General features: G+C 36.3%; 3 protein-coding genes across 3 annotated transcripts; 2 read left to right on the plus strand and 1 right to left on the minus strand.

Annotated features, from left to right (window-relative positions):
* The first annotated feature begins 1,390 nt into the window (after nucleotides 1–1,390).
* LOTGIDRAFT_195480 (hypothetical protein) lies at nucleotides 1,391–3,061 on the plus strand. Its single transcript, XM_009065063.1, has 2 exons — nucleotides 1,391–1,561; nucleotides 1,694–3,061. The coding sequence occupies exons 1-2, from the start codon at nucleotides 1,460–1,462 to the stop codon at nucleotides 2,579–2,581; spliced, it is 990 nt and encodes a 329-aa protein (XP_009063311.1). The 5' UTR covers nucleotides 1,391–1,459; the 3' UTR covers nucleotides 2,582–3,061.
* A 2,204-nt stretch (nucleotides 3,062–5,265) lies between these two features.
* Nucleotides 5,266–9,824, minus strand: LOTGIDRAFT_207139 (hypothetical protein; the record flags this gene model as incomplete). The annotated part of the gene is made up of 14 exons (XM_009065064.1): nucleotides 9,680–9,824; nucleotides 9,109–9,190; nucleotides 8,799–8,898; nucleotides 8,572–8,661; nucleotides 8,301–8,414; nucleotides 8,043–8,147; nucleotides 7,756–7,853; nucleotides 7,374–7,484; nucleotides 6,993–7,077; nucleotides 6,554–6,732; nucleotides 6,254–6,379; nucleotides 6,028–6,129; nucleotides 5,594–5,707; nucleotides 5,266–5,341 (listed from the first exon to the last, which is right to left on the minus strand). Exons 1-14 carry the CDS (start codon nucleotides 9,765–9,767, stop codon nucleotides 5,266–5,268), a joined length of 1,470 nt encoding a protein of 489 aa, XP_009063312.1. The 5' UTR covers nucleotides 9,768–9,824.
* A 250-nt stretch (nucleotides 9,825–10,074) lies between these two features.
* Nucleotides 10,075–12,001, plus strand: LOTGIDRAFT_195492 (hypothetical protein). Its single transcript, XM_009065065.1, has 2 exons — nucleotides 10,075–10,105; nucleotides 10,506–12,001. Exon 2 carries the CDS (start codon nucleotides 10,512–10,514, stop codon nucleotides 11,961–11,963), a length of 1,452 nt encoding a protein of 483 aa, XP_009063313.1. The 5' UTR covers nucleotides 10,075–10,105; nucleotides 10,506–10,511; the 3' UTR covers nucleotides 11,964–12,001.
* Nucleotides 12,002–16,330: the final 4,329 nt, after the last annotated feature.

Here is a 16,330-nt window from a genome sequence, read left to right on the forward strand (position 1 = left end):
AGCCAGCTATCATCCTTGTGATGTCTGTGACCAGGTATTCCAAGACTACAATGAATTAGTTCGACACAGCCAAATTCACATAGCACAACAGAGTTACGCCCCTTACGATGTCTACAGACAACAAACATTTAGTCAATCTTCAAATTACAATCAGAACTACCAAAATTATCCACAAAACTTCTCAAAACCTCAGAATTATTCTGATCAGTCAATGTTCTCCAAGACACAGCTATTCCCAGGACCTGGAAATATTTCCTCAGATATAGAAGGAAGTGATCATCTTCATGTTCCTACTATCAAACCTAGTGAAAGTTTGACCATGAGTTATAATGCTGCTCAAGTAGCTCAACAGAGGACAGACGGATCTCAAGAAAGAAGCCTAGTACCAGCAGAAAAACACCTACCTAGTCTAGGAGAAAACACAATTCAAGACCAAACACTCCAGGATCATAAACATGAAGATCTGAGGCAGTCATTTCCGAAATTTGAAGCCATCTCATTCACATCACAAAACCAAATTTCAAAACCTGAGAATAGAATGGAAGGGGAGGGAAGTGTACCTGGGGATAATACAAGGGAGGCAACACAGGAAGATGTGATTAAGAAAATAAAAGAAGAATCCGATTCTGATACAGATGCTGATTACTATGATAAAGATGAAAACCATTCCGAGCCGCGAGTTGTAATCGAACGAGATGACATCGAGAGTAGCGAAATCGGTCAAAAACTGGATGAAGAGATGCCCGTGAAATCTGAAAAGATGGAAGCAGATGTAGAGGGCGCACCAGAAGCCTCAGATGAAGGTTTCGGAGATAGTGATGTGGACAGCGATTTAAAAATCAAGTTTACAGATCCCTCTAAAAGCAAGAGGTACCAAAAGAATCAAAAAGTGTACAAGTGTAATATCTGTCCGAAAACTTACACCCTAAAGAGCAGTGTTACACGTCATATGAAAACCCATGAAGGAGAGTTTATTTGCAGCGTTTGTGGGGACACCTTTGATGATAACAGTAGCTTAGTCAAACACAAGAAATCCCACAATGAAGAATTCTTCTTGTGTCGGTGCTCTAAGAAATTCAAAGACAAATCTGCCATGGTCAAACATCTGAGTGTTTGTGGAGCTGGTGACAGGAATGGTTCTGATGATGGGGAAACAAAGAAGAAAACCTCGAAAAAGTCAGAGAAGAAATTCGAGGAAAGATATTCAGATGACATGAGTGCACCGGAAGAAAGCCCTTCAGAAGATGATTCTATGAAAATGGAGATGGATGACCCTTCTTTTGAAATTCCAGAAATAGTTGGTCTTAAGAAGAAGAAAACTGTAACTCCTAAACCTAAACCTGTTGAAGAAACTAAGACAGCTGAAGGAGAAACATCCAAAAAGGAGACTCAAGATAAATCATTTATTTGTGAAGAATGTGGTAAATTGTTCACCTTGAAAAGCAGTCTGAAGAGACACATGAACAAACATGCATTGGTAGGAAAATGTTACCAGTGTAGTGAATGTGGAAAGACATTTTCCATCAAATGCAGCCTGAGGAGACACTTTCAAAATAAGCATGTTCCGAAACCTCCAAAGGAACCTAAAGCAGAAGATACCTTGGATTTAGAAGGAGGAGAACCATTTTATGATAAAACTCAAAACAATCCCAAATTAGACTTCTGCCTGATTCCCACTACACCTAAAAAAGAGAAACCATTTAAATGTTTCATTTGTGGCAACACATTCGGCCACAGCAGCAGTTTACAGAGACATCTTAAAACTCATGCCGAGCTTGGAGAAGGGTCTGAAGAGAAGGTCATTCAATGTGAAATTTGTAGCGAGACCTTTAACCAGTTTTTTAATCTTCAGAAGCACATCATGGAACATACAGGGGAGAAGCCCTTTAAATGCACATACTGTGAGAAATCCTTTTTTGAAAATGGCCACCTTACACAACATATTCGAACGCATACTGGAGAAAAACCTTATCAATGTGAATTCTGTTCCAAGTCCTTTAGTCAAGGAAGCAGTCTGCGAATTCATATGAAGCTTCACACCACTACAGTAGATGACAGACAATACACCTGTATGATCTGTAGCAAGAATTTCAGCAACTTCGGAAATCTACAGCGTCATATTGTCAAACATTCTGGCCTCAGACCTCATCAGTGTGACATCTGTGACAAGACATTCATGGAGAAGTGCCACTTAGAAAATCATCGGGTACTTCATACTGGTGAAAAAAACCATGTCTGTCAATACTGCAGTAAAGCATTCTCACACTGCGGAAACTTGCGTCAACACATTCGCACGCACACAGGAGAGAAACCACACGTTTGTGAAATCTGTAACAAAGCCTTCGGTGAAAACAGTAAATTAAAGGAACATTTTAAAATTCACACTGGAGAAAAAAACTTTCATTGTGATGTCTGTGATAAGTCTTTTGGACAGAATGGTGGATTGAGACGTCACATGAGACAGCATACCGGAGAGAAACCTTACGAGTGCAATGAATGCGACAAAATCTACGCTCATTCCCACTCTCTAGCTAAACATAAAGCACATTATCATACTAATGTTGAAGTTCTTATTCAGTGAGCACATCAACATTTCAAAATAGCAAATCCTTTAAGTTGCGATGCTTTCTTAGATGTTTATCGAAAGCAAAGTATATCTTTTGTTATTGATCTAAAAATAAAAAAATTATCAGCACACTGAATGCCATTCTGCCACTGGGTTTTTCAACTCAGTGTATAAGATTCTACATGGCATGTAATATCATTATAAAATTGTGTTTTATTATAGTGCAATTTCTTGTTAGTGTTTTAACTATTGTCTTATGTTGTGTTTGTTTGAATCTATTTGATTATGGGTATCTGCAATATATATACTTGCTAGCCATTGTGAAAGTTGCTGAAATTAAAAATGAATTTTTAATTGAAATATATTAAATAAGTTAACTTCAAAGGTTACATGGAAGTAAATTTTACAAATATTGAGGGCTATATCTTTATATTCCTTACAATTTGTGTATATTTTAAATGTACCTGTTTATGTCATAATGTAATATTATACTTATCTTTTGTTTTCTTTATTTGAGAGGGGTCAAAAATGGTATCCCAAAAATGCCCTACGACCTACATGTTCAGCTTTGAGTGCTAACTGTGCCCATATTGGACTGTCCTGGTGCAGAATTGTCTTTATTTAGATGAATAATAAGCCCATTTGATCAAAATAAGCTAGCTTCTTGATGCATGTTCATTCTATGCATCAGTGCATGTGGATTAATGAGAATGACCTACCAAAAGTTGATGCTTCATGTGTTGAGGAACCATTCTAGTGTCTTGAGTCAGTTCTACTGTTCTTCAATGCTTATCACATTTGTTTCAGATCTGTAGAAAGACGTAAAGAACTTAATGAAATAACCATCACATATCTTGCTCATATACATTTCTATCTTATAACAGACCTGGGACATCATATTGAATATCCAATCCAAAACTCTTGTGATCAAGCTATACAGTATTAGTTAATGAAGCCATTTATTGCGATATTGCCTTCATTGCAGTTACCAGAATTTAGAAATGACATTTCGCTCTATTGCTACTATAGAATTTAGAAAATCAATTGTTGTCTGTAGTAATTGAATGTAGTTACCTCCCATTTAACTGTAAATGACTTTGAGGTTCAGTCCTCTATTGAGTATGCTATATAAGTTATTTATCAACTAACAGCTCAATGTTATATATAGAGGAGCACATCATGACCTCGGTTGTCATTTTGAATACCATCAAGCCAGACATGACTGGCATATATACTGTCACAACATCCCTGAGCCTGAGGACCTACCCATAGCCATAGTTGGAACACCCTCAAAATGAAAATTTATTGACCTTGTAGCCCCTTTTTTGTAGCTGACAAAAAGCTAATGGACTCCTTTTTCTCCAGCCCTTAATAGCTATTTTCATGGAACAACTAAAGACTACAAAGTTTTACTGATTATGGCTGTCCGACATCTGACAGATAAAGAGCTTCCAGAACCCCTAAGGGGGCAATTCCAAGATAATACATAGATGTAATTCAGCCAGAGTCAGTAAAACTATCTAATATAAGCTAGAGTGAACCTATTTTGGACCAGAGTTTCAAATTGAGTATATTTTATTATATAATGTTCATACATGAGATAAATATGATATACAAGGATACACAAGAAGAAAATATAGAGAAAAATGGATGCCTAAATTCACAAACGGGGGTATTTTTAACAATAAATACAGGCTGTGTATATTTATATTCAGAAAATATAAGCCAAACCCAATTGTGCTCTTTTTAATAGCAAAAAAATACCTCTGAATAGAATAGACAGTTTGCATGTTTCTTTTTAAACAAATAATCTTAAATGTGCACATACAAATCTTTGTTCGTTTACAAATACAAAATATAAGACAAAAAGAGTAGTGTATAGAAAACAGTTCTATCAACTTTATAACTTTGGAGAGTTACATTCACATGATTAACTTAATGTCAGCCAATTCACAAAAAATAATTTCCTCTTTTATAAAGATTTAAATATATGATATATTCACTCACAAATACATTCTTGATAAGTCACGATTCACAAAATAGTTTAACAACAAATGCTTACAAACTTTCAAAATCATATCAAAACCATCGTAAACCGAAAATTGGCACCACAGAATCTAATATATTTGAAAGTTTGTTTACATTAGCAGACATTTTGTTTCAAGTTCTTCTACGTCACCAATTCAAAATGGAGAGCAACTCCAATTTTGCGTTCTTGCTGTTGGATATTCCATTCTTTGTTCTATGGAATTTTCAGCTGTCAAGAAACCAGACGCAAAAACGGCAATTTTATAAAGAAAATTGGAATGTGATACAACTTACATTGTTCCTGTGATTTATATAACTAAGACTAGAAAATCTGGACTACCAATACTTCACAACCCCTTGACCTTTATTGAACTCTCCCACAAATGCATATTTCTAACTGTGTGTTATAGTACTATTATAATTCAGAAGAGTTCACTACTATAATAAAGGGGTGTTTTAGGGACTATATTCTATATAATACAATTGATACGACCACTAATCTATGAAACATTTTATAACTCTTTCACAGCCAATGTTTTTACATAGGATATCTTTTTAAGCCTTAATAGAATTTAAATCGCTTTAGAGAGTTCGTCAGAAATTAAATGTTGCTGATTCTAAAGAGATTTAAATTCAAGATAATAAGATAAAAAATTATTTTTTCATTTGATTTAGCCTTTAGCAGCAGCCATACCAGGTGTTTCCATGTTATTTGGTTCTACGTCCAACTGTTTCCCCAGATACTCCCTACAATAACAATTTATATGTACATTAATAAATCTGTTAATATACCCTATATATATATTAATCTTGGAAAGTCTACCCCACCAACTAAACTACCTGTCCTGATAAGGGATCTGATATCCAAAACAACAAAAAACAAAACAGAAAAGTATAAGTGGCCTCCCTTCATTTATCCATAAATTTGACACAATTCATTCAACCGAATACAACAAAATGGTACAAAAAACAAGACAGTTTTATAAAGTTTCTACTTACCAGTTATGGACCATAAGTTTTTGGACAGCTATCAAAGCTTCATATCTAACATTAGGGTCTTCATGTCCTAAATACCACATCACCTTCTGTTTGGCTCCCAGCTGTTCCACGGCACTGAAACACGACAGACCAAATTTACATTCATTCATTACCAAAACAAAGCAAGCGCAGCAGAGTCACTCACAAAGTACGGTCACTACCGGGCAAGGACCTCCAATTTTGAAGCACAACTAGACATGCTACAGCCCCTGCTCGAGGGGTTAAAGATGCAAAACCTTGGCTTTTTATAAGGTGGGGTGACTAAGCCACACCTTGACGCCAATATTCCAACCTGTCTTACCAAAATAATTTAGGGGTTTATCGCACAGATTCTTAAGCCAGTAGTAGTACCAGTGTCAGTGAAGATATTTTTATATAAGGTATAGGATACTCACTTTTTTCCTCTAGGATAATATCGTACATATTCCCCAATATCATGAGCTGCTACAGACAGGATTAAGGGATCTTTACTCGTGTCTAATAGACGTACCAATATCCTGAAAAAAAACACAAAAAAATAGTTTAAATACAAGCATATCTTAAGCGCAAACTTGATTTTTCGAAGCTTTCTAATATAAGTTTTGATGCGCATTTATCAATTCAAAACATATGTTCACTTACTTTAAAAGTTCGTAATTTTTCTCGTTCAATCTGATGGCATTTTCTCTCCAGAATCTGTCTGACTTATGAACAGGACTCCATTCCAGTCTGCCTGATTTTATTTCTGTTGTATACTCGTCAAACGAACTGAAAATATAATGGAATAAAATTAGATTTATCACTTTCTCAATTAAGATATTGTTATAAATTACCCTTTGAGAATCTGGGCATTTGTACCCCCAGTCTCAGAAGTCTGGCACCACACCTGGTGTTTTAAGAGTAATGATGGGTGTGTCAATAAATAAATTGAGATAGTCTAACCTGAGATCCTGGACAGAAGATAGAAGAGTTTCCGTGAGAAATTTCAAATCATCCACAATATCTGGATCATCAAACTTTCTTCCTTCCAATAACTCTAGTTGTTTCAGAACTTTACATTGTACCATTGACAGAGCATGGACATGTTGGATTTCCTTTTCTTCAGGCTTCTCAATTAGATTCTGAAAAATAATGACACCCTGTCAATAATGTAAACATCGGCCATTAGAAGGAGACGTTTATGTCATCTCAAACAAAGAATAACAGATGCAACATAAGCTAGAAATGTAAAGAAACTCTCCCTATCATTCATATTTCACCTTTAGTTATAATACTGAATGAAGACCTGAAAGAACTGTCATAGGTGCTACGATAACGCACAAAAAGGGCAGAATAGGGTGCCAGAAATATTGGTGGATGAAATGAAAAGAACACGACTCACCCTTAATGTAGCTAAAATAATTCTGGTCACTTTTTCTTTGACAGACTCACTGAGAATATCAGCTAATATTGGAATGATGTTATACCTGAAATATAACATATTTATTTATTTATTTATTTATTTATTTATTTATTTATTTATTTATTTATTTATTTATTTATTTATTTTTATTTATTTTTATTTATTTTTATTTATTTATTTATTTATTTATTTATTTATTTATTTATTTATAAATTTATTCATTCATTTATTTATCTATTCATTCAAATATAGAATATGAGAAGAAGAATAAAATACACCTTAAACTTAACAAAATCAAAGTTATAATGATAAAGAAAAGTCAAACAACGTATAATGGAGTTATGGTTATTAGAAACTTACTTGTTTATTTTCTCTGCTAGACTGACATTAAATGTTAAACACCAGAGACAGAAGATCAGCTGATACTGTATCTGAAACCCAACTTTACTACCAGCTAATACTGATATTATACTGAAATAATACAATCGTAAAATGGTAGGTGACAAGCCTTAAATGATATATGTTTTTTCTGAAAGCCTGATGTGACAATGAAAAGATGTTGGCCACAGATTCTGTGAGGAAAAGATCATTTCCCTACATTTCCCTCATTTCACACTGCAAGGCATCGAATTCCCTGAAATGCATGTCATTGCTTTAACCAATACAGGAGTAGAACAGTACAACAAAAAAGGTCCATTTATTCTTGTGGTTACATCTATAAATAGTAGATTTCTATACTTACGCTGATATGCCTTCTACCTCTACAAACATAGTTCTATAGTGATCCAGTCTCAACATCATCTGTAGACAACGTGCTGCTGTCTGTAAATACTCATTACCCTGTAAAATAAACAGATACAATGAAATGAAGGGAGTTTTACATCCTACTTTCAATACTGTTATATCAGATAATCCATTAAATAGTTACAAACCAGGAGAAAATTATTATTTATCAATAGTTCTAGCTCACTCAAAATTCAATAAGTTATATCACCTATGCTTCTGTCAAAATTCACATCTTAAACTTACTGGTTTACTGAGCTGCTCTTTCAACCAGCTGAGATAAAACTGTAGATTCTTTTTATCCATTGGTTCTTTACTCCAGCAGGCAATTTTACCAATTATTCTACTCGACTAAAATGATAAAATATCTGATTTAGGAGAAAGAGACTATTCACCTCGTACTTTATTGTCTAGGGCTTAAATTGTACACCATTATAATCTTCCATTAAATTAGGAACAAGATATTTCAATATCGTTATCTACATAAATAAATCCAATACTTACCTGGTACACTATAAACTTATCATCTCGTTCTAGAAGATGAAAAAATGGTGACCAGACAGACTCCTTTCGTTTCTTGGCATATTCTTTAAAAATCTCTACTCTTCCTTTATCCTCCTGAAAATACACAGAATTGGAAATGACATGGAGTTTTTCATCCTACTTCTTACTCCTGAAGCTAATGAAATAATAAAACCCCATGCAGTGTACAATCGTGGGAATTTTGTAGTGGTAAAGTGTTACTTGTAAGGGAAAGAAATGTTGAAACCAGTACCTGAATACTATCATCTAACATAGTTAAAATATACTGTAGTGTCTGGTCTTTAGCTATCTGACCAATCAAATTAAAGAATGTACCGGCAAACTGGAAAATAAAACAATTCTTCAGAAAATGGACATTGAAAGACAAACAAAATCTCAAGGAGAAAACCAACAGGTATCTATCCAAATCACAATCTAAAAGTCCAAATGCTCAATCCAAAAATTGAGTAGTTAAAATACCTGTAATGGATTCTCCTGCAGCATCTGTACTCTAGTCTCAGCATTGCCATTATCAAACTTGGAAATAAAGGCAAAAATATCCTGAGATATCATCTGTCCCCTAAAACAAAATAAAAGCTTTTATTATTCATCAAATGAGTCATATACATTTATTTGTTGGGCCTTTAAGAAAGATCCATTGACCGATAAAATGTAATAAAAACTATCATTGTTGATCAAGTGAGATTTATACAGTTATTTGTTGAGTCTTTAAGACATATTGTCTATCAATATTTCTGTGTCTGAAAGTTATTAAAGATAGACTACTCACTGTAGATAGGACTGCCAATTGACTCTGTTAGCTCGGACATCGTTAGCTCTTTCTTGTAGCAAACTGGTAGCTACCTGGGCTCCTGAAATATTCCACAGAATAATATTTCAATTATTAATAAGTATTAAGAGTGTAATCCACTATCAAACTCAAAATTATGCTATGATCATGTTCACCTTTTGACGAAAACCGTACTAGGGCAATGACAGACGTACCCTATTTTCAAAATATTAAAATCACAAGTGTCAGTGAATATGATAGTGTCAACAGACATTTTATCAAGGGCTAGTCAAGGAGACATTTTTAAGTTGTCAAGAAAAAATTAATTTTGTATGTGACCTATTTCTTCCTCTACCATTGGCCAACAATCGTCCATTTTTCTTTGATGAAAAGTAACTTGTGTTAATCAAGACGAATGACTAAATGTCACATACTTATATAAAACAATAAGATTAACAAACAATAAAGTAATGTATTTTTATGAGGCCAAGTAAGCAAGCAGACGATTTTTTCATAATGCACAATATTTTGACATTTTGAATCAACTTATTTCCGCCATTTCCATACTGACCCTTTTCTAAGTCTTCGATATTGGAAATATCCATGTTCATCTTGCTCTCTGACAAGGTGATTAACTCAATTTCCTTCTGAACTGGCATAAAATTCAAAATCACTTGTGCATAAATTATTCTTTGACTTTACTCGGCCACCATTTTGGTTATCACATGACTTTGACTCACGCGTGAACTCGCGGGACTGTAGTTGCGTTCGATTTGTCACTTGAGTTCGAAGCATGATTCCATTGAGTCTTATATAATTCAAGTAAATATACTCTGATGGAATTTGACTAGTCTTCGATGTAGATTGTTTAGGGTTGTTCAAAATTTGATTGCTTATATCTCAGACCAAAAATCGCAAGACTGCATCACGAACATCTTAACTTCCTGTTCGATTGTCCAGGTTTGTTTTGAAGATTCATTTCACGTGTTGAGATTAAGTAAATTTGATTACTAATATTGGCCTGAATCCTCCAATTTCGGTACATGACAATCTGGATGTCATTTCTGGATCTGAAAGTGACCACCACTTTCCCATTCCAACCTTCATCTTGCTCCCATAACCCAAATCTTTCGCTCTAAATCCCATATACAATGCTCCTTTCAGTTGTCTTAGTCCCACACCCTTTCCTTAATCCGAAGCTCTGTCTGAAACCCGAAGCTCTATCCTAAACCTTTACTCATTCGTATATGTCTTAAATCCAATGCACTTTCCCAAATTATGCTTGCTTGTCCCAAATCCTAATCCCTTTCCTTAATCCCACTCCCATAATCCCACGTTTTATCTTAATGAAATTTCCCATATATAGATCTAATAGTTGGCTTTATATTATATTACAGATTAAAATGGGGTCCACGTCAGCTTTTAGTTCAACAGACATCCTAGATAGGGAAACAAACGTCAACCCAGGGGAGATAACTGATAGGACAACTGGAGCTGATATCCCAGAATTCTACGAGATAGAAAGATGTCAGAAATTCATCCAGGACGGACAGTTTAAGCGAATAGCTCTGCAGTTTCCTGATGAGTTGCTAGGAGACAGCAGCTGTGTTGTTAAGGCTCTACAACCAATGGTAGATGGTATGGTCTTTATTCTTGGAGACACGTCTTACGGAAGTTGCTGTGTAGATGAAGTAGCAGCCCAACATTCAAACGCAGACTGCATCATCCATTTTGGACGTTCGTGTTTGAGTCAAACAGTACGGTTACCAGTGCTTCACGTTTTTGGCAAGTTTCCACTCGATGTCACAGACTGTTGTGAAAAATTCCAAACATTCGCAGACGTTAATAGTCATGTGATCATCTTGTTTGAAACATCCTATCTTCATTGTGTCAGACAAATTCACTCAATTTTATTGAAATCACATCCTAATGTCGTTTTGTCTTATTTGAACATTCCTGAAAATACAAATCCTGTGAGCGAAGATCTTTCAAAGGGAGACAACTGCGAAAATAAGACCACAATAATCAGTCGTTGTAATAGACATTTTGTTTTGTTAGAGAATACAAGCTTAGAGAATTATTCTGTGTTTTATATCGGCTGTGAAGGACAGACTTTGTCAAATTTAATCATGAATTTTAACCAGAATCAGTTCTTCACCTACGATCCAATCACAAAAATGGATGAAAAACACGAAACGAACACTAACAGAGCGTTAATGAAGCGATATTATATGATAGAGCGAATAAAAGATGCAGACATTGTTGGCATCGTCATAGGAACGCTGGGCGTCAACAATTACTTAGATGTCATTCATAGAATCAAACAACTATTAAAGATGGCTGGAAAGAAATTCTACACTTTCGTTGTTGGCAAATTGAACACGGCCAAGCTTGGAAACTTTTTAGAAATTGATGCTTTTGTGTTGGTGTCCTGCTCTGAAAATACTTTGGTGGATTCGAAAGAATTTTATAAACCAATTGTGACCCCTTTCGAGCTAGAAATCGGGCTGAATTCCAATCGAGAATGGTCAGTAGACTATAGGACAGATTTCCATGAGATTTTACCGGGATCGGAGAATTACTCAGAGATCAAAGTCCTGGATGAAGAGATGGCAGATGTGTCTCTTATCACAAATAAAGTTCGGACATTAGGAAAGAGAAGTAACTCTAGAAGTAATGTTACTGATATTCAAATAGGGTCTGATAAGTCTGTAGTTGCTCACACTGCTGCAGAGCACCTGTCAAACAGATCATGGCAAGGGCTGGAACAAGCTCTGGGAGAAACACCTGTGGAGAAGGCTGAGGAAGGCCAGACTGGTATTGCAATGAGTTACACAAGTGAACCCTCCAAATGATAGAAGAATATTTTTAATAATAAAGTTTTAAATACAGTATATTGCCATTTTGTTGTTTCTTTAAAAAGGGTCTTTGAGTTAAGAATTCATGTTGATCTGTTAATAATGCAATCATGAGTCATGAAGCAGTTAGTGGAGTTGCAAGAACCACAGACATCTGACTGAAAATTAGAATGGTGCAAATAGATGTAGATACTACCAATGACCCTGATACACATAAAAAGTTCAGAAAACCCCTTTACAATCCCTTTAAATTAAGGGTCACTCTAACCCCGAACGCAGAATTTGAATGAGCATCTCTTAACGCGGATTAGATATAATCCCCTAGCCTGTGATGTATACTTATCCTAATCGTTTCTCAATAAGATGATAGGGTCATTAGACCTTAAATTAGGACTCACTGGGGGTCTAATTGTCCCTTGATAGTCTTTAGTGATGAGGGTCGTTACGGTCCCTGGCTTCATCGGTCATCATGCGGGGGTGGAGGGAAGCTAAATATATATACCTTCATCTTCCTTTCGTAATCTGGGGGTTATTCTGACAGAAAAATGAAAAGACATCAACTAGGTTGTCATCCACGAGGATGGAAACGGATCCTCATTTCCATCCTGCAAGGTGGGATGGGGAAACTAAAGGAAGAGTGGCCAGTAATCTACAAGGTTGTCGTCAACGATGCTTGTAACGGACCCTTGACATCCTACAGGATAGGATGCAGAATGCAATTCCCAATTGATCCATTTTACATTTCATATTCGGATTTTGTAATTGGGGGCTATTCTCAACAAAAATCCAAAATCAATTGAGGTGGGGCAGATTAACTTTCTTCAGCCCCACCTCCACACCCACCCCTCCAACCGACTCACATCTTAAATATAAAAACTATCTGGTTTGTGATTGAAAGTCGAGGACATCGTTTCGTATAAGATACAGATCAGTAGGATGTAAAACTCTAACCAATTTCAATGAGGGACAAGTTCAAAATCATTTAGTACGAAAAAATAAAACCCTAGTGTAGTAAAAAATACTCATTTAATTAATTCGGTTAACAGCTTTTCATTTCACTAACCCATAAGAAACTTATATGCTGAGTAAGATGCAAAATAATGTTAGGTTAATCTCCACTTCAATAGCTCAATAAAGATACAAACACATTAAAGACTCAAAACTCCTATCTGCTTCTGAAAGATCTACCAGATAAGGTGCATGACCGCCACGCTGTAGATACCTTGAAAGAGCCCGGTATGGTTGAACGCGTGCTATAATTATCGAGATGATCTAATAGGCACTTGATAAATAGAGAGGATAATCATGGAACAAAAGGCAACAAAAAAACCATGAAGGTCGAATAAGACATGTACTCAGTCAGCAGGTTGTATAAAAAGACACCACAGTCGTCTGTCTGCCCTATTTTTTCCGGAGTGTCGAGTCACAGAACCAACCTTCGGAAAGTTCACTCAGTGCTTATACAGTTGATGGTGGTACTAGACTGACTTCATACGCGGACTGAGGATAGAGGGGTAGATTTCTATTGAGTTTCTGATAGCGGAAAAACTCATTAGTTTTCAGAACAATTGGACTCCGATTCCGTAGGACATCTCTTTGGTATCTGCATTAGTTTGTATTACTGAGTGTTTTTGGGAAGGCAGTGCTGGATTTTACCAAACAGATCTGCATGGAAACAATGAAAATATTTTGAAAAATAGATCAAGGTTAGTAATCAGAGATGCAGTTGAACGGATAAAAAATCGCATTTGCAGTCCTTAAAGGTTTTGATCTGCTGAGCCAGTGGTTTAAATGTGTCCTGGTGGTTGCTTTTTGCGGTCGAGACGTAGAAACCCAGTTTTTGTCACGAAAGATTCAAGGGTCAAAGTTGAGGGTGCGCGTGCAGGATTTAAATCCAGATCTATTTAGGGAAAGTCATTCCGAACAAAAAAAGATTGAAAAGATTTCTAGATCTCAGTGGCTGATACAGAGGTACAAAGAGTACAGTCAGATATTATTTTGTTTCGTGTTCGTCGAAAATCTGACAGAGCATAATCACTGCTCCAAGAGCAAGCAACATATTTAGCTGTAGGGATTGAAAGACAATACCGAGCTGACTCTAGAAGACTCACAAAAGCATTGGAAGTGGCTTCAAATTGAGGAGGTTTTGAGCCAACAGCATATCAACAGACGACAATTACTCAGGAAGGAAGACTTAGTATCTGGAGCGCCCTAGTCCAAGAAGTAGTACCACGTTTGGATACTCTATTCAAAGGAACAGTAAAGACAGCCAAAGGACCACATCTTGATAATCCCTTTCGATTATTTTTAAAGGTGAGTAGAACGATTTTTTTAAATTTCACCGAGGAACGTATCTCGGCATGAAGAATAATGGTGAGTCGCAATGGTACAGAATATTCTGCTACATTTTCTGCTTATGCGAACCCACCAGAGCATCTAATGCAAAAGAAGACAAGGCCATACGGAAAATGGTGTCCAACTAGATTTTCTGCTTCAGAATGCTTTTGCATCTATGCGTGAAAGTGACATTAAGCTATGCACTGTGCCCTATATGCATCTAACCACACCCCGTCACGTGTCTTTATTACCTGGTTCTAACCAGTTACACCCAATTACTTCACATTGCTCATAATGAAACGTTAACACCATGGTGCAGTATGCACTGAAATTTCTTAATTTCCATTAGAACAAAGCCCAGAGAAGACTCCGGGCATGACTCCAGGCATATCTCTGTTTCTCGAAATGTCAAACTGAGGATCTGCACTGTCACATGACTGTGTACCCTAACAACTGACTGAAACCTAGCCTTTCCTAGTCCTACCCTTCACGTTTTCCCCAGTCTAAAAATAGAAGATGCACTGCCCAATTTGTGAATGTACGCCTATGTACTTTATGGAGTTATATTTTGAAAGTTATCCAAGTAAGTCAGTAGGATACCGAATTAAATAAAAACACACCAGTTTTTGTTGTCATTGTTTCGCACCAACGCTTTCACCTTCCAAACGAAGGTCGATACTTGGTGTTTCTGCCGCTTTAATTGCTCTGACGTCACGTTTGTAAGCAGAAGATGAGTAAAATCGGTTTAGATTACGTTGATAAGATATATAACGAATGAGGAAAAGGGGCCATAATCGCATAATTGGTGACAAAATTTACAAAAAATAAGACTCTGTATCATTTAGCACGCATTCCCCTTTATGCTCCGGAAGTTGCATCCCCATTTACGAATTAACGAGGTCAATCAATCCTAACGAAATGAACTTCAAGAAACTTCTTGTGCATTTGGATGGTGGTCTCTTTATATATTCGACCCAACTAGAGTTTACAATGCTCATATCATAAAGAAACTAATATATTTCGGTATTTTACAGTCAAAAGAACGGATATTGGTATCTTGGAAGCATGGTGTTGTGTAGCATCGACAAGCAACCAGTAACCAGCGACAATACAGAAGGTACGACATCTCCACCTTCTTCTTATGCATTTAATCCCTTCTCATGCTTTGTATCCCCCTCAACCTCCGTATCAACCACATCTTCCCTTCGTCTGTCTTGCTCTCTTTCTTTTCATCGTCTGCAACTTAAATAATTTATTTTTTATCTATCATTTCAGATTCCCAGCCAACTACCTTCTTCATAGACAAGGAAGACTCCGTGGTCGACTTCAAACTAAGTAAGTTCCTTTGCCAATTACCTCTTGTTTCAGACTAGCTTCCATGAGTTAGGGTTCAAATCCCCACCCGTATCTCTTCTCCTTACTCTTACTTCTCCTGAGTCTCCTTTCCCTAGGAGCACTGCTCTGTCTCTGTTTGTTCTCTTCTTCCTTAATCACTCTGCCTAATAACTCCGACTCCACCCTTCTTTCTCTTTTTCCCTGTCCAATTATTAGATCACTATAGTGCATGCATGTATAACTATAAGTCGTAAAACCATTGAAATACAATCCGTTTCCAATATCCCGTTTGATGACGTCAGGCCTTAACACCGGATGTGTCTTCATGTAAAGAAGTCAATAAAAGTCCCAGTTTATGTGTCTTTTACTCTCTCGGTTCATACAGGTCAATAACACTCGGTGGACCCCTTTCACGAGATCTTCTGAAATGTGTCTTTGTATCGGCTCAGGCCACATTTCAAGAACCCAACGTATCCGACTACACGCATGGGTTCGGATCGCTCTGGACTCTACGATAACCAAAAATATGTATATGACAATATGGGTGTAGATCTCTGGACTTGTAGTATGAATTATTAATGAAATATCATCAGATTAATTGATTTGGCAGGTGAAGGTTTTTGGGTGTTTGGTGGATTATTTTTTTGTCAGGTACATTATCGTTACTGTCAGCTGTCTCAATCAATTACTTG

The sequence above is a fragment of the Lottia gigantea genome (genome assembly GCF_000327385.1).
Source record: "Lottia gigantea unplaced genomic scaffold LOTGIsca_67, whole genome shotgun sequence".
NCBI lineage: Eukaryota > Metazoa > Mollusca > Gastropoda > Lottiidae > Lottia > Lottia gigantea.